Source organism: Clarias gariepinus, chromosome 27 (assembly GCF_024256425.1).
Source record: "Clarias gariepinus isolate MV-2021 ecotype Netherlands chromosome 27, CGAR_prim_01v2, whole genome shotgun sequence".
NCBI classification, from domain to species: Eukaryota; Metazoa; Chordata; class Actinopteri; order Siluriformes; family Clariidae; genus Clarias; species Clarias gariepinus.
The window spans coordinates 20,550,001-20,573,584 of NC_071126.1; the positions used below are offsets into that span (position 1 = coordinate 20,550,001).

At 39.5% G+C, this 23,584-nt stretch overlaps 1 gene segment (V, D, J or C); it reads right to left on the reverse strand.

Moving 5' to 3' along the window:
- Positions 1–4,619: 4,619 nt before the first annotated feature.
- Positions 4,620–8,769, reverse strand: LOC128514915 (Ig kappa chain V-III region MOPC 321-like). The segment is given in 5 exon segments: positions 4,620–4,724; positions 4,901–4,938; positions 5,371–5,463; positions 5,615–5,956; positions 8,739–8,769. Coding segments are annotated over 5 exon segments (609 nt in total).
- Between the last annotated feature and the right edge of the window lie 14,815 nt (positions 8,770–23,584).

Consider the following 23,584-nt stretch of genomic DNA (forward strand, 5'->3'; position numbering starts at 1 on the left):
ATTATGTTTATTAAGGATTGTTGTTTATAAATCTTACAACAGACAATAAGAAAGTAGGAATGTAATTTTATAATGATAATGTTTAACTATGAAGAAAAGGGTGGAACCGTTTCCATAGTGGACCCTGTGGGCCTGTGTCTGTGGAGTTTGCACGTTCTGCCTCTGCTTGGTGGGTTTCCTCTGCGTCCTCTAGTTTTCTCTCACAGTCTAAAAAATGTTAGTTACCATTTACAAATTGCAGATAATGTGTGACATGAGAAATATTTCTTATAAAAAGAGGTTAAATTATCTACTTTTAAATAAAGCAATTTAAATTAAATATTCAAAAATATATATTCTCTATTTATGTAAACTTTTTATCTCCTGATTTTATACAAATGCCAGAGCCATTTTTTTATCCTAGTTTTTCATAATACACATCTACATCACACCAACATGTAACAAATGTGTTTGACGTCAATAAACACAATATTGTAAAAGTGAAACAGCTGCAGTTTGTTACATCATTGTGATACGAATTCTGCCTGTTTTTACCAGGTACCTCCACTAGAGCCGTTTAAAATCCATCAAATCCTTGGACTAATAAACACACACTGAGTCCCCCAGGTGCGGCTGTTTTACTCCGCGCTGCGAGTCTGCATCCACCAAGTCCCCCAGTTCAGATGAATCAGTACCTGCTATTTTGAGTCTCTCACATTTCTGACCATGAATTTTTCTTGGTCAACTCAGTCAGCCACTTGTTCCTACAGTTATCAGCTAACAACTACTGAGAACAACTGAATGGTGTAACTATCAGTTTGTATTTATGTATGTTGTTGTTAGCAACAAGATAACTTAGGACTCAAGTGATCAGAAAAGGATCGGGTTTTAACCCGGATGAATCCGGATTCGCTCATCTCTAGTTTAGTGAGTTTCCTGGGCATCTGGAAGATTACTGCGCTTCTATCAAAGATTTTTAATAAATTCTGATCTGAAAAACTAGCAAGTCTTGATTTACGAGTACCGAGTATGATGTATTAGCATGCGCTTCTTGTTTTGACACCGAGCATCACGTGATTACAATCATCAGATAAAATTTTATTATTTTACCCCAAACGATATGTCTGGTGGAAATTTAATACAGCTCACCATCCAAATCCCACCGTTCTTACAGTAAAGCATGGAGCATATGTCAGGATAGAAGGAAAATGGATGGGGCAAAATACTGTCAAATTCTTGCACAACAATACTGACCACACAGTGGTTGAAAGAGAAAATGGTGGATGTCCTTGCATGGCCGAGTCAGAGCACAGACTTAAACCCCACTGGAAATGTGTGGAATAACTGAAGACCCCAGTTCACAAACAGTCACCAACAAATTTAACTCAACTTCAGCAGTTCTGCAATGAAAAGTGGGCAAATATTGCAAAGTCTAGATGTGCAAAGCTTTCGAAAAGATTGCAAGGACTGCGATTTTCCCATCGGAAATAATGCAAATGCAGGTAATCTATCCCACTCAAAAATATTACTAATATTACCAATTTTCTAGATTATAATAATATTTTGCATATAAAAACTGTCAAAAAATTTAGAAAAGACATGTAAATGAAGTTTCACATTGACAGAATTGCAGCTCTTTAAGGTAAGACTCGGGCGGCGGCTTGTGTGTTTACATCAACACGGAATAGTGTAAGAACTCTGTGCTAGTGTCATGAAGTGACATTCACCACAAAATTAATGTTCCTGAAGTAAACAACCATGTCTTTTGTTTTATCAACGTTCAGAGACAGTTTACTGTCTTTACCCTAGTAGGACACGGAGTGACCACTCTCTACTGATCGTTAACATCACAAAATTCCTTGGTGTCATCCTGGAGGAGAATCTCACCTGGTCCCTCAACACCAGCTCTTTGCACAAAAGCCCAGCAGAGTCTTTTCTTCCTAAGAAGGCTGAGGAAGGCCCAGTTTCCACCACAGATCCTAACCACTTTCTATAGAGGGACTATTGAGAGCGCCCTGCATTATGTTCTATCACTCCGTGGTAGAGAGTGTTGTGTTCTTTCTGTTGTGTGCTGGGGCAGTGGGGTGAAGACAGCTGATGCAAACAGGCTGAACAAGATGATTAAAAAGGCTGGTGCTGTCCTGGGTGTCAGTCTGGAGAACCCAGCAAAGGAGAATGCTAAAAAAGCTTCTCGGTATCATGGACAACCCCTCTCACCCCATGAACGCCTCCATGATGGGCCATCGGAGCACACGCAGCAAAAGACTCATCGCCTCTAAATGCAGAACTGACCGTCACAGAAAATCCTTCCTACCTGTGGCAAAAATTTTCATTGCTCTGTAGATGATCTCTCAGGATTAATAATAATATTAATACTAATGTTACTTTGTCCTCAGTCAAATCGTGCAATATTACACATATGTATGTCATTGAATATTTGTTTCATCTCACAATAACATGCTTCTATTCGCTTTTATTCATTGTGCACTGTCATTTTTTCAGAACCACTTGCACTAATAGTTATACTTTTGTATTTTATGGTATTTTATTTTATGTATTTGCGCCTATTCTACTGTTATTATTTACTGTACTATACTGTTTATTATTATTATTATTATTATTATTATTTACCGTACTTATTGTACCCTGTTTTATTATTATTATTATTATTATTATTATTATTTATTGTATATTTATATTTTTCTTGTTTCTTGGCTGCATTGAGCATGTTTGTGACAAAAGAATTTCCCTCAGGATAAATAAAGTTCCTCTTATCTTATCACTGTCTGGTTTGGGAATTGTGCCATCTCGGACCATAAGCCCTACAGTGGATACTGAGGACAGCAGAGAAGATCATTGTGGTCTCTCTTCCCTCTATCACAGACATCTACACCACACTCTGCATCTGCAAGGCCACCAGCATTGAGGCTGATCAGACACACCCATTACACACACACACACACTCCTCTCACTCACTCTTCACCCTCCTGCCATCTGGAAAAAGGTACTGAAGCATTCGCTCCCTCACATCCAGACTGTGTAACAGTTTCTACCCTTAAGGCATCTGTCCACTCAACAAGAAAAGACTGGATTTACACACACACACACACAGATAAACATTTACTTTAATAGGGGGGCCTGGACTGATGGACACACACAGACACACACACATACACACTGATCTACAGCCATCTAGCAATTTCACACACACCAACCTGACATTGTTTTTTTTGCACAATATTTATAATATCAGCTGCTATTTGCACGAGTACTGTTTTCTGTCTCGGCTGCTACTTTTACAAGAATCTTTACTGATTTTTATCCATCATGCCATTAACTTGCAGTACCTCAACCTACTGTCACTGTATATTAATGATTGAAATGACAATAAAAGACTCCTTTATCTTAATTTAATACAAAGAAATCCCATTCTGTAAGGTTGAGGATCTTACGCCTTGTTTACACTAAGTTGTCCTTCTTTGGTGGTCAGACAAATACTCTCCCTGTTCGGTAATCGGAGAGTGAATCACAGATGAGAAATGGAAAAAGTAGATAAAAGGATAAAGATGAAGTTTTGTCTTAAAACCACTCCAGCGTGTTAAAATTCACTTATACCACTTCAGCGCTGTTATTTCAGCCAAAGTGAAAATATGAACTAATCCCAGTCAAAATATTCACTTTATCTTTTCTAATTAATATCTATTGGTGCAGGTGTTTGTTTACATTGAGACAGTAGCGCATTAGTAGATTATTTTAAAGTAGATTTTTAAATTTCACACGTAACTGTTCATAACATCACTTTTACTCCACATTTTAATTTCACTGATGGTGCAGATTAAACTTTAGGGCAGAAATCTAAGTACTCATTCATTAAATTCTGTCCAGCGATTGATTTTGAGACGCATCCTCAGTTTGACGCATGTGCAGCAAACTGCAAAACTACTCTTAACTTTCCTTCTACCAAAAATTTTGGTTTCTTTTATGGTGAAAGGTTCAGTTTTATTGTGTACTTCCAGTTATTTTAAAGTCATTATGAGTCAGGTTGTCGAGTGTGTATCATAAGGATTTGAAAGCCTTATAAGTGCATTATGGTTATTTCTATGTCTTCCGCATCATCTACAAATGATTAGTGTATTTCACAGTGAGTGGGTTTGGGAGCAATGTGTGGCCAAGTCTATAAAACTGTTTGAGACCTAATTAGATTCCATTTTGTGCAAAAACGTCAGTGTTGTGGGAAAGAAATATGTAGAAAAAGTCTGTGGATGTAGAAAACTAGTATTTTCTCCCTCATGAATCCTGCAGTGTGTTTTAGTGAAGGGTGTTCCATCAAGGGTGTTAAATACAGTATAACAGCAGCCTGGTGGAAGCTACAGAACAGATGAGAGCCATCACAGAGCCTCATGGCAGCTAAGAAACGGCAGTCTCACACTTTTTGACCTTTTTCAGATGTATTGACAAAACATTTAATATTAATTTGAATTACTTTATTCACCAGATTTAGGCTTTTTTTTTTTTTTTTTTTTTTACAGAAAACAATCACATGTTATAACCAAACAAAAAAAAAGTTTTAAACAAAATTTGAGAATTTAAGTTGCATTCATCTCTAAACTACATTTTGGTTGTATTATGAGTCTTCCGATCTATTTTATTTTAACTTGTGCATAAATGTCTCCGGATGTTCTGGAGGATGAAGGTTTCTTAGCAAAATTCACAGCTGCATAGTTCAAGAAATCTTCATCATCAGCCTGATAAAGAACAAGAGACGTTTATAAACCAGAGCGGATTAAAAGACTAAAAATAATGATAACATTGATATTTTGAAAATAGTTGTCTTCTAAAATTCTCTGTACATTGTGGATTGTAGGTCAGATGTGTATTTATTTAACAGAACAGAATCACAGTGAATAGAAGACTGGATTACCTGATTGGTGGGAGTTTGATGGTTGTTTGATGAAGAACCTGAACAATAATACACACAAGTAAAGATTAAATGGAGAAAGACTTTACATTTTTTTGTTACTGTATACAGTAAATCTATAAATAATAATAATAATAATAATAAAACAGACCATTTCTTTGATGTTTCAATAAAACTGCAACCAGAACCACAATTGCAATAACAGATATTATACTGCAGGCTGTTAAGGCAATGATCCGAGAGAGGTCGTCTGGAAAATGCACAACTTGTATTAATACTAGAAAATTTATTAACAGGAAATTACAGAAAATTATAATAGAAACTGAAAAAACATAGGATTTTGAATTGTAATAGAATAATTCTGTGGAGAAAAAAGCCTTAAACATTTTAATAATTTATTGACAGCAAAATTTTTAACCACGGGAAATTCTGTTTTAAAGAGTGAAAAGATTTTATTTAATTAAAACTCTGACCTTCTCCATCTCTGCTGTTTGAACCCTGGTGTGTAACAGAGTGTGGGTTCTTGTTAAGTGTTCCAGGTGTAGGACAGGGTTTCATCTCTTCACCTTTACAAATAAATTGGAAAAGCAGCAAATAAACAGAAATGATACTAAATATGAATAATGTGAAATATTTAACATTTAATGCACATGTACACATAATTCTGGTTAAAGTGTTGATCTGGAATTAGCAGGTTATCAGAGTAAAACTGTTTACCTTCAAACTGCAGACGTGTTCCAGATGTGAACTTTAGTGAACTTCCATCCAGTTCTCCACAGAAATATTCTCCTCCATCATCTTCTCTTATTTTATTAATGTTGAGATCAAACTTTTGGTCATTTACAGTAACACTGAAGCGACTATCATTAAATCCATCAACAAATGTGTAGTTCTGATTGACTGATCTGTACGGTCTCACCAAAAACTGAGGCACTTCTCCAAAATTCTGTCTGTACCAAGAAAAACTATTTTTGACCCCACTAATGTTACACTCCATAGTTACATTTTCTCCATTCTTTACTGTTTTCACTTGAAGATCCTTGATGTCAATTTTTTTTTCTGTAAAAAATGTTTAATATTTAATTCATAACAATGTACATAACTTAGATAAATATAAAATGTTACTACTTTAAATTAGTTTTTGACATTTCAGAAATTGTAACTTCAAAAATGTAAAATATTTCATGGGGCATCTTATCAGTCAACAAGTTAAATATGTAATGTTATTCACTTATTTTTTATTATACTAAAATGAAGTTTATTTGATTAAAGCTCTGACCTTCTCCATCACTGCTGTTTGAACCCTGGTGTGTAACAGAGTGTGTGTTCTTGTTAAGTGTTCCAGGTGTAGGACAGGGTTTCATCTCTTCACCTTTACAAATAAATTGGAAAAGCAGCAAATAAACAGAAATGATACTAAATATGAATAATGTGAAATATTCAACATTTAATGCACATGTACACATAATTCTGGTTAAAGTGTTGATCTGGAATTAGCAGGTTATCAGAGTAAAACTGTTTACCTTCAAACTGCAGACGTGTTCCAGATGTGAACTTTAGTATAGTTCCCTCCACATATCCACAGAAATATTCTCCCCCATCATCTTCTTTCACATTGTTAATGCTGAGATCAAACTTTTGGTCTTTTACAGTAACACTAAATCGTTTATCATTAAATCCCTCAAATAACGTGGAATCTTTTTGTCCGTACCATCTTGCGATAACCTGAGGCAGTTTTTCAAAACTCTGTCTGTACAAAGCTAAAGTATTTTTATTTTTCACCTTGCTAATGTCACACCGCATAATTGCATCTTGTCCAAGTTTTACCAATTTCGTGTGAAGCTGCATAAGTTCTGAAGGTTTTCCTATAAAAATACGATAAATAAATAAATAAATAAATAAATAAATAGAAAATATTTAATATGTAATGTTCAATGAAGTCAGTAAATTAGTTAAACACGTAAAATTACTATTTTGAATTAAAGTTTAAAATGTTCCTCACCAGTTGTGCAGAGACAAAGCAGAGAGTAAAGAGCCACAAAGAGTTTGATCATCGTTCCTGTTTAGACAAAGTGATAGTGAGGTAATGAACTTGTGTGTTCAGTAGAAAACCAGGTCCAGACTCACGCCTGATTGGATGTTTTGAAGCTGTGGACTGATTTGATTGGTCCATTAGCTGTAATGAGATGTGAAGCTCACAATGAATTCTTGTCTATTCTGATGCTGTGATGAGTCACATGACTTTACAGATATGATCTACTGGAGCTCTATCAGTCCTGTGTGCTGGAACCTCTCTGATAGAAGAAGTTTAATGAAGTGCTTTTAGGTCAGCAGATCTAACAACCCCAAAGAGGAATAATGTGGAATCCTGCTGTGGGGGAGGGGCGCTGTAAAGTTTTATTATGGACCTTTAACTAATCATCTGTCTAAGGTAGAACCTGGAGTGAGCGTATACTACCTGTGCAGGCGGTCTTGGTGGTTACGGTAGGTTTTGTAAGCAAAGTTGTGTTCATTTATTTATTTTTTTAAAGGTTCAAGTCCCACCCAAAGCCCAAACCCCAGCCTGAGGCATAAATAAAATGGGAGGTTTGTGTCGCAAAGAGCATGTGGTGTCAAGTTGTGTGTGGACGGCATAGTCCACTGTGGCGACCCCTTGATGGGAGCACCCGAAAGACTAACAACAACAACAACAACAAGCAGTAGTTAATAAGAAAATATGTGTGTAATGTTATAACAGTTATATTTAATTATGAAGAAGAATAATATATTTAATCTGAAGTGCTTAATTGTTACTGTACAATCCTATATCTACACATAAATTCAATGTTTTATTCTTATCATTTATCAAAGCCACATGTTTAATGTGTTTATTAACTTTCTAACGACTGTTCACATGCTGATTGAGTGCTGATATTAAACAAATACATAAAAAAACAATAAAAATAAAATAATGAATCTCCAGAAAGTCTGCATGCATAAAAGTGATTATTGAAATTCCAGACATGATTCATGCCTCAGAATTCCTCTGTTTCAAACCAAACCTGTGACTGAACAAGTCTAGAAGCAGTCATAAGCGTGGACACGTGTTTAGGCCGAGTGTGCAAACGCGTAGTGTGTAGAAGTGTTACTGACTGCAGCAGCGCTCTCTCACATCATGCAGTTGTTTCAGTTGAACAGAAATAACATTGTGGTTTCTGAGTTTCTGAGACTGAGTGTTTAATCAGCAGCTCACACTGACTTATTCTGGGTCACTTCAACAGTCTGAATGTTTTTATGTTAGAATCTCAGACTAAAACACAAAAGAGCTGGAGTTCATTAATAAAAATGTCTCTAAAAATATCATGTAGAATGTTGAGAGACTATTTATTTAAACTGTACTAGAGACTGTGCTCTATCTGTGTGAGGCCTGTTATCCACCATAAAGGACACAACAACAGAGAAAGAACTGGTAATAGGTAAAATTATAACCTTAAACCCTTTGGTGGATATGAAACAGTTTTGCTTAACCTGTATAAAACAGATCCAGAATTATTTATATAAAGTGTTTAGACAAAGTGCTGCTGCAGTCTATGAGTCTGTCAGTTTCAGCTCCTTTGATGTGGTAAAAACCTTAATGTCCTCACACTGCTGTTTGGTTTAAGATGTTTGAACTCTAGTTTCCATCTCACACCAGAAAGTTTGTGTCAGTGCTAATGGAAACAGCAGTGTGGTTTAAAGAGAGATAAAAACTAAAGATTTTTTTTTTCTGTCGGTTAAAAGAGACTTTAATAAATCCAATGCAGCACAAATCACTCCAAAAGAGTTCATTCTGGCCATGATAGAAAGGCCCCAGATCAGTTACCTTTCATGCATGGAACCCAGCAGGTGAACATCCTAACACTGCCAACTGAGAGTCAAAGCTCTCCAGATCCCAGTTTCATCGAACACCCTGGGATTCACGAGACAAGCAGGGTGTTATTTTTTGTGTGTGCTAAACTAAACTTCAGGTTCAAGTAATAGCAATGATATTTGGTAATTTTATTTGAAAAGTATTTTATATAAAGAAACTACACATTGATTAGCCATAACATTAAAACTATCTAGGTTTTGGGTTCTTCTTGTGCAAGTAGCATGGCTCTGTAGGGCCTCTAAATGTGTGCCATAGTATCTGACACTAGAATGTTGACTGGGATGATGACTAGAATGTTGACTAGGATGATGAACCTTTGGGTGCTGTGGGTTTTGCAGTTGGAGCCTTCGTAGATCAGATGTGTTTGACTGGCACATTTCACAGGTGAGAGTAAGATCTGGGTAGATTGGAGCCTTGCTCAATAGCCTTGGGCTGTTTGCCTGCTGGGCCACATACGCTGTGAGCTTGTGTGTGCAGGGTGTTCTAGTGCCTTTCTATCGTGGCCGCTATTGATTTTTTTTTTGCTGATTTGTGCTGCATTGCGTATTCTGTGGGATTAGATTGGACAGCTTGAATGCAGCCACGGGGGACGCAAACCAGTCCCAAGTGTGGATAAATGCAGAGAGTTGTGTCAGGAAGGGCATCCGACGTAAAACGTTTGCCAAATCAATGATGCGAATCACAAATATCATTTCCATACCGGATCGGTCCCGGCCCGGGTTAACAACGACCGCCACCGGTGCTGTTGACCTACAGGGTGCCAGTCGAAATTGGGTTACTGTTGGTTAAAAAATAAGAGGAGGAAGGCGTGTTCAAAAGCAGAGAGAAAAAAGGAAAGGCAAGAGTTTATGAGTTATAGTAGGGACTTTGAATGTTAGGACCATGACAGGGAAGGCAAGAGAGTTGGTTGATATGATGCAGAGAAGGAAGGTGGATATACTGTGCGTCCAGGAGACCAGGTGAAAAGGTAGCAAGGCTAGAAGCTTAGGGTTCAAATTGTTTTATTATGGTGTGGATAGGAAAAGAAATGGAGTAGGAGTTATCCTGAAAGAGGAGTTTGTAAGGAATGTTCTAGACGTGAAAAGAGCATCAGATCAGCATCAGGTGATGAGTCTGAAACTGGAAATTGAAGAGGTGATGTTCAATGTTGTTAGTGGGTATGCACCACAGGTAGGATGTGAGTTAGAAGAGAAGGAGACATTCTGGAGAGCATCCCCAGAGGTGAGAGAGTGGTGATTGGTGCAGTCGAAATTGGGTTACTGTTGGTTAAAAATTGGGTTACTGTTGGTTAAAAAATAAGAGGAGGAAGGCGTGTTCAAAAGCAGAGAGAAAAAAGGAAAGGCAAGAGTTTATGAGTTATAGTAGGGACTTTGAATGTTAGGACCATGACAGGGAAGGCAAGAGAGTTGGTTGATATGATGCAGAGAAGGAAGGTGGATATACTGTGCGTCCAGGAGACCAGGTGAAAAGGTAGCAAGGCTAGAAGCTTAGGGTTCAAATTGTTTTATTATGGTGTGGATAGGAAAAGAAATGGAGTAGGAGTTATCCTGAAAGAGGAGTTTGTAAGGAATGTTCTAGACGTGAAAAGAGCATCAGATCAGCATCAGGTGATGAGTCTGAAACTGGAAATTGAAGAGGTGATGTTCAATGTTGTTAGTGGGTATGCACCACAGGTAGGATGTGAGTTAGAAGAGAAGGAGACATTCTGGAGAGCATCCCCAGAGGTGAGAGAGTGGTGATTGGTGCAGACTTCAATGGACATGTTGGGGAAGGGAACAGAGGTGATGAAAATGTGATGGGCAGGTTTGGTCTTCTGGACAGGAATGTAGAAGGACAGATGGTGGTGGACTTTGCAAAGACAATGGAAATGGCAGTAAATACTTTCTTTCAGAAGAGGCAGCAACATAGGGTGACATATAAGAGTGGAGGCAGGAGCACTCAGGTGGACTACATCTTGTGTCGACGTTGTAATCTGAAAGAGATCAGTGACTGCAAAGTGTTTATAGGGGAGAGTGTAGCCAGACAACACAGAATGGTGGTGTGTAAAATAACCCTGGTGGTGAGAAAGGTGAAGAGAACAAAGGCAGAGCAGAGGACAAAGTGGTGGAAGCTGAGAAAGGAAGACTGTTGTGTAGTCTTCAGGGAGGAGTTGAGACAGGCTATGGGTGGTCAGGAGGTGCTTTCAGTTGACTGGACAACCGCAGCCAATGTGATCAGGGAGACAGGTAGGAAGGTACTTGGTGTACCATCAGGTAAGGGAAAAGTGGACAAGGAGACTTGGTGGTGGAACGAGGAAGTGCAGGAGTGTATACAGGGAAAGAGGCTAGCTAAGAAGAAGTGGGACTCTGAGAGGACTGAAAAGAGTAGACAGGTTTACAGGGAGATGCAGCGTAAGGTGAAGGTAGAAGTGGCAAAGGCCAAACAAAGAGCATATGAGGACTTGTATGCTAGATTGGATAGTAAGGAGGGTGAGGTGGATCTGTACAGGTTGGCGAGTTAGAAAGATAGAAATGGGAAGTATGTGCAGCAGGTTAGAGTAATTAAAGATAGAGATGGAAATGTACTGACAGATGCCAGGAGGATAATGGGAAGATGGAAGGAGTACTTGATGAATTGAGTTGATGAATAAGGAAAATGAAAGAGAACGAAGAATAGAAGACGTGACTGTTGTGAAGCAGGAAGTAGCAAATATTAGTAAAAGTAAGGTGAAAAGGGCGTTGAACAGGATGAAGAGTGGAAAGGCTGTTGGTCCTGATGACATACCTGTGGACGTATGGAAGTGCTTGGGAGAGGTGGCAGTAGAGTTTCTGACTAGTTTGTTTAGATTTTTAAGAACAAGGGAGATTTGCAGAGCTGTGGCAATTACAGAGGCATAAAGATAATGAGCCATGCAATGAAGCTGTGGGAAAGAGTAGTGGAAGCTAGGTTAAGGACAGAGGTGAGCATTTGTGAGCAGCAATATGGTTTCATGCCTAGAAAGAGTACATCGGATGCAGTATTTGCTTTGAAGATGCCAATGGAGAAGTACAGAGAACATATAAAAAGAGTTGCATTGTGTCTTTGTAGATTTAGAGAAGGCGTACAACAGAGTCCCGAGAGAGGAGCTGTGGTGTTGTATAAGGAAGTCTGGAGTGGCAGAGAAGTATGTTAAAGTGGTGCAGGACATGTACATTATGAGAGCTATATGACCATGGTGAGATGTGCTGTAGGTGTAACACAAGAGTTCAAGGTGGAGGTGGGTCTGCATCAAGGATCGGCTCTGAGACCCTTTTTGTTTGCTTTGGTGATGGACAGGTTGACAGATGAGGTTAGACAGGAGTCTCCATGGACTATGATGTTTGCAGATGACATTGTGCTTTGTAGCGAGAGCAGGGAACAGGTCGAGGAAAATTTGGAGAGGTGGAAGTACACTCTGAAAAGCAGAGGAATGAAGGCTAGCTGCAGCAAGACGGAATACATGTGTGTAAATGAGAGGAACGGTGAGGCTTCAGGAAGCAGAGGTAAATAAGGTGCAGGACTTTAAGTACTTAGGGTCAACGGTCCAGAGCAATGGAGGGTGTGGAAAGGAGGTGAAGAGGTGAGTACAGACAGGTTGGAATGGGTGGAGAAAAGTGTCAGGTGTGTTGTGCGATAAAAGAGTATCAGCAAGAATGAAAGGAAAGGTGTAAAGGACAGTGGTGAGACCAGCGATGCTCTACGGCTTAGAGACAGTGGCACTAAAGAAAAGACAGGAGGCAGAGTTGGAGGTAGCAGAGCTGAAGATGTTGAGGTTCTCCTTGGGAGTGACAAGGATGGATAGGATCAAGAATGAGTTCATCAGAGGGACAACCCATGTTACATGTTTTGGAGATAAAGTCAGAGAGGCCAGATTGAGGTGGTTTGGGCATGTTCAGAGGAGAGATGGTGAATATATCGGTAGAAGAATGCTGAGTTTGGAACTGCCAGGCAGGAGGTCTAGAGGAGGACCAGGAGGAGATTTATGGATGCAGTGAGAAAGGACATGAAATTAGTTGGTGTGAGAGAAGACGATGAAGAGGATAGGGTTAGATTAAGGCAGCTGATTCGCTGTGGCGACCCCTGAAAGGGAACAGCCGAAAGACAAAGAAGAAGAAGAAAGAAGGATTGGACAGCTTGACCTTTATACCAAATGGTATAGGTGAGTCAAGGGTATCCATGATCCTTTCACCAGTTTGCCAGTATATACAAGGTGGGTGAACATTAACTAAACTAATATTTAATGGCTATAGAACTTGTAGTATCACTATGCGAGATGACTGCACTTTGCGGCCCGACGTCCAGCAAAGGGGGTTCACTGACACCAAAAAAAAAAGGAAAGAAGGGAAGAAAAATAATACAAAAATTGAAGGCAATACTTGCAGAGGTGTTAAGAGCAAGGTGATAATTCATTTACAGTGCTCGAGAGGTGTAAAAGTCCCAGTGAAAAAACAAAACCAAAGCTACCAAAAAGAAAAAAAAAGGAAACGATCAGATGAATGTATGTACACGCAATTTACCTAAATATCGCTCACGGCACCACAGTTGCACGCTTACTCACCAGGTAAACTTACCACACATACTGGTTTGGGGCTTTCTTTTATAGCTTAAACCCCGCCCCCTCAGGACAAACCAAGTATAACAGACAAAAAAAGGGAAGTATGAAATGGTAAGTATGTATACTTGTTATTTCTTTCTACGACAAACATAATGTTCCTTTGTTTTAGTCATTATAGACTTAAATAACATACACAAATAACGGAAACAAACATTACAAACTAAACACAAAAGTTCGTACTTCCCCTTTTCGACAAACAATAGACGTGTCGGCTTCCGGTTGCTTTGCGCGTTGCAACTGGCACTATATCGCCAGGCCGCTAGGTGTCGCTCGGGTTGGCTGGCCCATGGTAGGTAAGCAACGCGAAAGACCCAATAACAAACACTGAACAAACACTAACAAACACTGAACACCGGGAAATGTACAAAATATACAGATCTGGCCTTTAAAAACGCACATTTTGAGAAAAGGGATCCCGCGACTTGCCATAGCTGCGCGCAGCAACCTGTGAAAATGCCCTTTTATTACCTGTAGGGAGCAGTCGTGTTTCAGTTTGAAGTATTGCGTGTCTACTGAAGCCGAAAAATGTGTTATGTCTCTTAGGCGCCCATTGACAGCAAGCGACAGAGCTCATAAACGTGTCAATCTCAAACTGATATGTTTGATGTCCCGAGCTAAAAACAAATTTAGAAAGACTCAAAAGGTCTGTTTTAGTAATTTAATTAACATAAAGACCACAAACTCAGATCATACTGAATGCGCAGCCAGCACCTCTGATCTGAAGCTAGGACTGTTAAACATTAGATCTCTCGCATCTAAAGCAGTTATAGTTAATGAAATTATCACAGACCAGGAGTTTGATATACTCTGTTTAACAGAAACCTGGATTAAACAGGACGAGCATGTAGCTCTAAATGAAGCTAGTCCTCCTGGATACAGCTACATACACCAGCCTCGGTTAACTGGTAGAGGAGGAGGCGTCGCAGTTATTCACAATGATAATTTGACTATTGTACAAAAACACGGACACAAATTTAATTCATTTAAAATTCTTTATAGTAACATAAGTGTATTTAACTATATTAAGTCAGCTCAGTCGATTCCACTAATTGTCATTTACAGACCTCCAGGACCGTACTCTGAATTTCTTAGTGAATTTGCAGATTTCCTCTCAAACCTAGTCGTTTCTGTAGACAAGGCGTTAATTGCTGGAGATTTTAATATTTATTTTGAGAATCCGGAAGACCCTGTGTGTAGAGCATTCATGTCCATACTGGACTCGGTAGGAGTAAATCTGTGTGTGGTAGGACCCACTCATAAAGCAGGTCACACTTTAGATTTAATAATATTCTTCGGAGTAAGTACAAGAAATTTATTTATAATTCCACTATCTGAAGTTATCTCAGATCACTATCTTGTCTCAATTCAAGTGTGTCACAGTAATAATGTACGCACAGCGCCGCGCTACCGTATGAAACGTACATTCACATCAACTACCAAACAGTTTTATCAGTAATCTCCCAGAGTTCCCAACTTGATTAGATCACCGTCTGACCCCACAGAACTCGATCAGACGACTGAATATTTAGAGTCGACATTTCGCTATACCTTAGATAATGTAGCTCCAGTTAAAAGAAAAATTGTTAGAGATAAGAAACTTGCTCCCTGGTATAATGATCACACGCGCACTTTAAAACAGACCGCTCATAAATTAGAACGTAAATGGCGTCAAACTAAATTGTTAGCATTTCAAATAGCATGGAAGGAGAGCATCCTGAACTATCATTCTTGTTGCGCATGCGCGAGCGTGCAGCAGCTTGGTGCGGTTGCTCTCGGAATTTTCGTGTGTTTTTACTTTTATTATACTTTCTTTCCATTATTTACTTATAACTTTATTTTGTATTTACTAAGTAAGGTCGCCCTTTCAAAACCATGCATTTTGAAAGTGTTCTTGTTCTGAGTTACGCAATGTTAATTACATTTTCGGCGCTCCGGGTGATCAGCGCGCAACAGCAAGGAGCCGGCTCCTTTATTTACACCAGGGAACAGCTGATCGCACTGAAGCCGGCCGGCGTCAGGGACCCGATTCTGTACAGGACTTTAAACATTCCGGATGAGATACGGAGGAGGACGACAAGAGGATGCAGGGGTGGAAGGAAGCGGCGCAGAGGAGCAAGAGAGGAAGAGAAACGCGCGGCGCATAAGAAAGAAATGAGAAAGTACAAGCCGTATGTCCCGTCTCTCATCATGGGCAACGTGAGATCTCTGGACAATAAGATGGACGAGTTGACAGCTTTGTTAAGGACTGAAAACATCTTCCGCGAGTGCAGTCTGATGTGTTTTACAGAGACTTGGTTACACAGTGATGTGCCTGACTCTAATATTACACTGGACGGCTTCAGCGCGATACGGAGCGACAGGACGAGGAGAGAGAGCGGTAAGAGGAAAGGAGGGGGGCTGGCTGTGTACATCAACAACGTGTGGTGTAACCCCGGTCATGTGACTGTCAAGGAGCGCGTTTGTAGTCCAGATATTGAACTGTTGGCTGTCGGACTTCGCCCATATTATTTACCCAGAGAATTCTCTCATGTGATAATAACGGCTGTGTATATTCCTCCATCCGCGAATGCCACTGCCGCCTGTGACGTCATTCATTCGGTAACTGCCAAACTCCAGACTCGACACCCCGACGCTTTTCTCCTGATCTCCGGTGATTTCAACCACACATCGCTGACCAAGACTATTCCCACTTTCACTCAATATGTGGATTGCCACACTAGGGGGGAGAGGACACTAGACCTGCTGTATGCTAATGTTAAAGGTGCTTACAGTGCTGCTGCACTCCCCCCCCTGGGGAGGTCGGATCACAACCTGGTCCACCTCATGCCAACATACAAACCCCTTGTTCAAAGACAGCCTGCCTTAGTGAGGAGTGTAAGAAGGTGGTCAGAAGGAGCCACTGCTACATTACAGGATTGTTTCGAGGCTACGGACTGGGAGGTTCTCAGTGCATCATATGGCGAGGACATTGATGGAGTGACGGACTGCATCACAGAGTACATTAACTTCTGTGTTGACACATGTGTACCGATGAGAGATATTCGCTGTTTCCCCAACAACAAACCCTGGGTCACCAAGGACATTAAAGCGTGTTTAAATGCAAAAAAAAATGCTTTTAGGTCTGGTGATAAGGAAGCAGTAAAGAAGGCTCAAAAAATGCTAACTGGTAAAATCAAGGAGGGGAAAGAGTCATACAGGAGAAAACTGGAACAAAGGCTGAAACAGAACAACACGAGAGAGGTGTGGAGAGGCATAAGAAGCATCACTGGCTATAAGACAAGCGGCCAGACTATTGAGGGAAATGTGGAACGTGCAAACGACCTTAACACTTTCTTTAATAGATTTGATGTCCCTATGTCTCACACTCCTCCCGGCTTCAGCCCCAATCCACACTCTCCTGCTCCTATGTCATCCCCTACACAGAAATCAGTCACAGTCACTACTCCTGCACTTCCAGCAATCAACATCTCAGTGGATCAGGTGAAGCATGGTCTCAGGAAGATCAGCCCTACAAAAGCTGTGGGTCCGGATAAGATCAATCCGAGAGTCCTGAAATCTTGTGCTCCCCAACTATGTGGTGTCCTCCAGTACCTCTTTAGCCTGAGCCTGTCTCTGCAAAAAGTCCCTGCACTGTGGAAAACATCATGCATTGTGCCGGTACCCAAAACACCACGTCCTTGTGCCCAGAACGATTTCAGGCCTGTTGCTTTGACATCGCACATTATGAAGGTGTTCGAGAGACTGATCCTGGATACACTACGTCCCCTGGTGAAGTCCTCTCTGGACCCTCTTCAGTTTGCCTATCAGCCGTTCATGGGAGTCGATGACGCCATAATACACCTGCTACATCGTACCTACTCTCACCTTGACCAGCCTAGGACCACAGTAAGGATGATGTTCTTTGACTTCTCCAGCGCCTTCAACACCATCCAACCGGCAGTACTGGGGGAGAAATTAATGAACATAAACATCGACACCCGCTTGGTTTCCTGGATCATGGACTATCTGACCTGCCGTCCCCAGTATGTCCGACTTCAGAACTGTGTGTCCGAGACTTTGATCTGCAGCACTGGAGCTCCACAGGGGACGGTACTGTCTCCTTTCCTTTTCACCCTATATACATCAGACTTTAGATATAACTCAGAGTCATGCCACCTGCAGAAGTTCTCTGACGACTCTGTGGTTGTTGGGTGTGTAAAGGAGGGTGACACCTCTGAGTACCAGTCTGTGGTGGATGACTTCGTTTCCTGGTGTGAGCGTAACCACCTACAACTAAACATCAGGAAAACAAAGGAGATGGTTGTAGACTTTAGGAGAAACAAGACCCCTGTGACTGCTATATCTGTAAAGGGAGAGACAGTGGACATGGTCTCTGAATACAAATATCTCGGAGTCCACCTGGACAACAAACTTGACTGGTCACTCAACACAATGGCACTCTACAAGAAAGGACAGAGTCGGTTGTATTTTCTTCGAAGGCTCAGGTCTTTTAACGTCTGTAACACCATTCTGCAGATGTTCTATGAAACCGTTGTGGCGAGTGTCATTTTTTATGCTGTGGTCTGTTGGGGTGGTAATATTAGGGTGTCTGATAAGAACAAACTGGACAAGTCAATTAAAAAGGCCGGATCGGTGCTAGGCATGGAGCTTGACTCTGTGGATGTAGTGGCAAAGAGGAGGATTCTATCCAAAGTACAATCCATTTTGAACAATCCTTCTCACCCGCTACACAGTGTCTTTGCTGAACAGAGGAGCAGTTTCAGCCAGAGACTGATTACTATCAAGTGTTCCACAGAGCGCCACAGAAGATCCTTTCTCCCAACAGCCATAAAAATTTACAACTCCTCCCTGTAACTCATACACACATGTATGTGGATTTTTTTCACTAACCGTTTCACAATAGGACATTATCACATACCATATTAAAAATACAACTACTGCAATACTACTTCCCGAGAAAATATGTAATACAAGATCTCACACAATAATATAATATTACATAAACAATACTAGATTACTGTGCAATACTTACAAGTGGCCCTGAGTCATATTCTTATGGTACTTACTGTTTTAAGAGTTTTTTTTTTTTTTTTTTTTTAAAGATTATTTATATTATTATTTATTACCTTTATTCTTTCTTAGTTAACAACTGTGAGCACCTGTAACCGAGCATAAGCAATTTCCCTCTGGGATTAATAAAGTTATTTGAATCTTGAATCTTGAATCTATAGTAATAGTTATAGTAATATAGTAATACACTATGTCAAGCTACTCTTGACATAGTGTAGCTAAATCAACATGTCTCTCCACTCTTAAAGAAAATAACAAAAATAATCCTAGATTTTTATTTATTGCTGTAGCCAAATTAACCAAAAATAAGACCACTGCGAAAATCTCCACAACAACATCATGCAATACTGAGGACTTCATGAACTTTTTTAATAATAAAATTATAAATATTAGGCATAAAATTGAGGTTTTGAAACCGAACAATGTAATTGATGCAGATGTTAATCTAGCCATGTCAAATCAGAACCTAGAATACTTTAATCCCCTTGAAAAGAATAAACTAATTTCACTCATCTCTTCTGCGAATTCATCAACCTGTATATTAGATCCTGTACCGACACATTTTCTTAAACAGATAGTCCCAGCAATAACAGAACCCCTGTTAAGAATAATTAATTCTTCACTCTGCATTGGTTATGTTCCAAAATCTTTTAAATTAGCAGTTATCAAACCAATAATTAAGAAACCTGACCTTGACCCCTGTCAGCTGTTCAATTACAGGCCAATATCAAACCTCCCCATTATCTCTAAGATTCTGGAAAAGATGGTAGCGGAGCAGCTATGCTCATATCCACAAAGAAATGGCATACATGAACTGTATCAGTCAGGATTTAGGCCTCATCACAGTACAGAGACAGCAGATGACATCCTATTGGCCTTTGATCAGGGTTGTGTAACTATGCTTGTATTACTCGACCTCAGTGCAGCTTTTGACACCATTGATCACGCTATTCTTCTTTAAAGATTAGAAAATGTAGTAGGAATTAAGGGTACAGCCCTCTCCTGGCTCAGATCCTATCTGCCCCATCGTTATCAGTATGTAGACTTAAATGGTGATTATTCTGCATGTTCTCTAGTGGAGTTTGGCGTTCCGCAGGGTTCAGTTTTAGGTCCACTGCTTTTTTCCCTTTACATGCTTCCTCTGGGCAACATAATCCGTAAGCATGGTATTAGTTTTCATTGTTATGCTGACAACACAGAGTTATATGTCTCAGCAAAACCTGATGAAAAAAAAACAGCTTACTAAAATTGAGCAATGTGTGCAGGACATAAAAAATTGGATGCTAATTAACTTCCTTCTGCTTAATCCGGATAAGACAGAATTTCTAATCATAGGACCACATTCAGCTAGGAGTAAAATTTTAGATCACACCGTAACTTTAGATGGCCTTTTTGTTCCATCAAGTGCAACAGTGAAAGACCTTGGTGTGATTATAGATTCCAGCCTTTCATTTGAAGCTCATGTAGATAATATTACCAGGATAGCATTCTTTCACCTCAGAAATATTGCCAGGATAAGAAATTTATTGTCGCTAAACGATGCAGAAAAACTAGTTCATGCTTTTATTACCTCTAGGTTGGACTACTGTAATGCCTTTCTGTCTGGTTGTTTAGCTAGATGCATAAATAAGCTTCAGCTAGTCCAGAATGCAGCAGTAAGAGTCCTCACTAGAACCAGAAGATATGAGCACATCACCCCTATCTTATCTTCACTGCATTGGCTCCCTGTGAAATTTCGCATTGATTTTAAAATACTACTCTTGACATATAAAGTCTTAAATGGTCTCGCGCCACAGTACCTGAGCGAACTGCTAGTGTCTTACGATCCGCCATGCCTACTTCGATCAAAGGATGCAGGCTGCTTGTCAGTACCGCGTATTATAAAAAATACAGCTGGGGGCAGAGCTTTTTTTTACAAAGCCCCAAAATAATTAAATAGTCTTCCAAATAGTGTTCAGGACTCAAACACAGTCTCAGTGTTTAAGTCCAGGCGAAAAACCTATTTATTTAGCCAAGCATTTTTATAAATAGATTTGCCTTAGGTAAAGGAGCAGATCTGGGGGACTCATGGACGTAGAGTATTATGGTAAACTGGTATGTTTGGATGCTGTCTCCCTCACTCTCATTGATCACTCAGGTTTGCTGACGGTGAGGTGATTGTTTGCTTTACATCTCAGGAAGCCCTCACGTTTGTGTTTCCTTCTGGCTCTCCCTTTTAGTTATGCTGTCATAGTTAGTCCTGCTGGAGTCTCTGCTTGCACCCTACAGTTAATATACATTCACATTATACATTGTGTGACTGTGACCATACCTAACTGCCATCTTTTCTCTTCTTCTCTTTCTCCCCCTCTTCCTCTCTCCTCCTGTGTCCCCCTTTGACTCTTTCTCTCTCTCTCTGTCGAGCTACACAAGTCGTTCCCGAGCTGCCAGTGATCCAGACTCCCTCTGCCCTCCGGACCTGTCTGACCTATCCTGGTGCCCCGCTTCTGGTTGAAGATCTCGTCACATGGTGTGTCTCTCTGGGATGCGTCTGGTGTCTGGGGATGATTCTCTCTACCTAGTAGATGGTTCTGGCCTTGACTGGTGTTGGCAACTGTTTCTCTGGGGACTTGACAGTTCGATAGTTCAGGACTGGAACGTCCTACAAGTCTACCTGGGTCTTCAATAACTACCTGGACTCCATATTAACATCAATTAACATCAGCTATTATAGCTGAACTGCCTGCCACCTAACACACTGTATAAATGCAGATCATTTACTGCTTTCTGTTTCACCCAAATGAGGATTGGTTCCCTGTTGAGTCTGGTTCCTCTCAAGGTTTCTTCCTATTACCATCTCAGGGAGTTTTTCCTTGCCACTGTCGCCGTCGGCTTGCTCACCAGGGACAAACTGACCATTTTGATTCATACAAATTTACATTTCATACAAACTTAAATAATTCTTTTGATTGTGTAAAGGTGCTTTGCGGCAATGAAAATTGCTAAAAGCGCTATACAAATAAAATTGAATTGAATCGAATTGAATATGTATTTATTCTTCATTTTCATTCAAAATTATTATTATTATTATTAGTAGTAGTCTCCCGAATTTATTATTGTCATTATTCTTATTATTAATGTAACGCACCCTCGCGTGTGTGCAAAAGGACTAAAAAAGATGTATGATATGTTAGCCTATAACAGTATTGTTTTATTATTTTTATGCGCTTTAACCATACATGGGTACTGGTGGCTCAGTGGTAGGTGATTTGCCTGTCATGCAGAAGACCCGGGTTCGATTCCCAGCCAGTGCTCAAAGCTCCGGTGTTATGCGCTAAAATGCCCCCCTGCCACGATATAACCATTACATTATCAAGTTATGCTTTAGTACTAAGTGCATGTTTGCAATTGAGAATTTTTTTTTATTAAGCTATTAAACATTACCACTCACCTAACGGTTGCTATAATTTAATGATAATCATAAGCAAAAAGTGTAAAACAAACGATTCACATTTATTACATTTTCACCCAAAGCAGGATTCGAACCAGGGTCTGGACGATTTTATACTATTATTTAAGCCATTATATGCCACACCACGTGGAAAGCAGCAAAAATGCTTAAATTTCACTGGCTGTCACTGAGTATCAGCTATTCACGGTTGGCCACTGCGGAACGCAGAATCTCCGGGCTTTGACTGCGCTTTCTCCATTCGTTATTACAGGGGCGGACTGGGACCAAAAAGTGGCCCTGGACTTCCTGGCCCACAGCAGCCCACACCATAATACATTGGCTCATTAATGTAGAGATACATTTTTAACACCAGTTACTAGTATAAAAATATAACACAATCCAGAATTCAATGCTATTTAAACATATTATTTGAAGTATCAATGAATATATAGTGGGTCATAATAGTAAATCAAAGAAACGAAGAAGAGAACATCAAGACAAACAACATAAAAATTTATAAAGACAATATTTTAAAAGGAATGGCAATAAAACTGAACAGGTAAGCTGAAATAAAATTAGTAGCAGCAGTAGCTTACGCTAGTAAACTAGTTACTTATTTTAATTATTATGGTAGTCAATATTAATACGAAATAATGCTGAGAAACATTATTTTGAATTAATATTGACTACTATAATAATTACTAGCACGAGTTAATGCTGCTACTAATTTTATTCAGTTTGATTGCCATTCTTTTTACTTGGCTCTGGTAGATCAGGGGAGACGTGTTGGTCATCAGCAGCAGGCACTGGTTCATCATCACTGATGAGTGGTATGTCTTACAATGCATCAAGATGATACCCCAGAAATGCAAAATGTTCATGATAACAACTTTCTCATAAAATGTTTAGGTGAAATTCCACCCATACAAGAGTGACAAATATGCAAAAAAAAAAAAAAATCTGAAAGGGGCAAATACTTTTTTTATGGCACTGCACATGTAGTCAGATTGTTCCACTGGGATTAAACTGTGCCAGGTGGAGTTAAAGCACTTTCAAAATCATACTAACTACACTGATATGAATAACTTTGAATGATATAAATAGCTTTTTAACACCCTTGTGACTCAATAAGAGACAATGCAAAGAATATTTTCTAACAGCATGTAAATGATACATTTTGGCAGTATTGTCTTGCATCTTTTGAAATACATAAATAAATAAATAAAAAAAATCACAATACTGACAAAATGTCTCATTTTGCTGTCAAACTGTTTTTAAGCCTCCTGGGTCTCTGTGAGACTGGTGCTACTGGACACTGAAAATATTAAATTTTTATATGTTGTTTGTCCTATTATTCTTTCCTTTGTTTTACAAATATGACCCAATATATGTTCAGTGAAACTTTGTTTTACATTTTTGTATTGTGTTATATTTTTATAATAGTAAGTATTTTTTAAAATTAATCTCCACTTTAATTAGCCAATGTATTATGGTGTGGGATGTGGTGGGCTGCTGGATCCAGCCTTACTGTCCCTGACCTGTTATAGGCAGAATCTGTTCATTTAAAGCATTTCACAGCATTTACCTTTAAAGCATTTTCTTATTTTCCCGTAACCTTTTCTTCTTCCTCCTTTTTATTCATGGAAATTATTATTAATTTGCTCAATCAATCAATCAATCAAAATT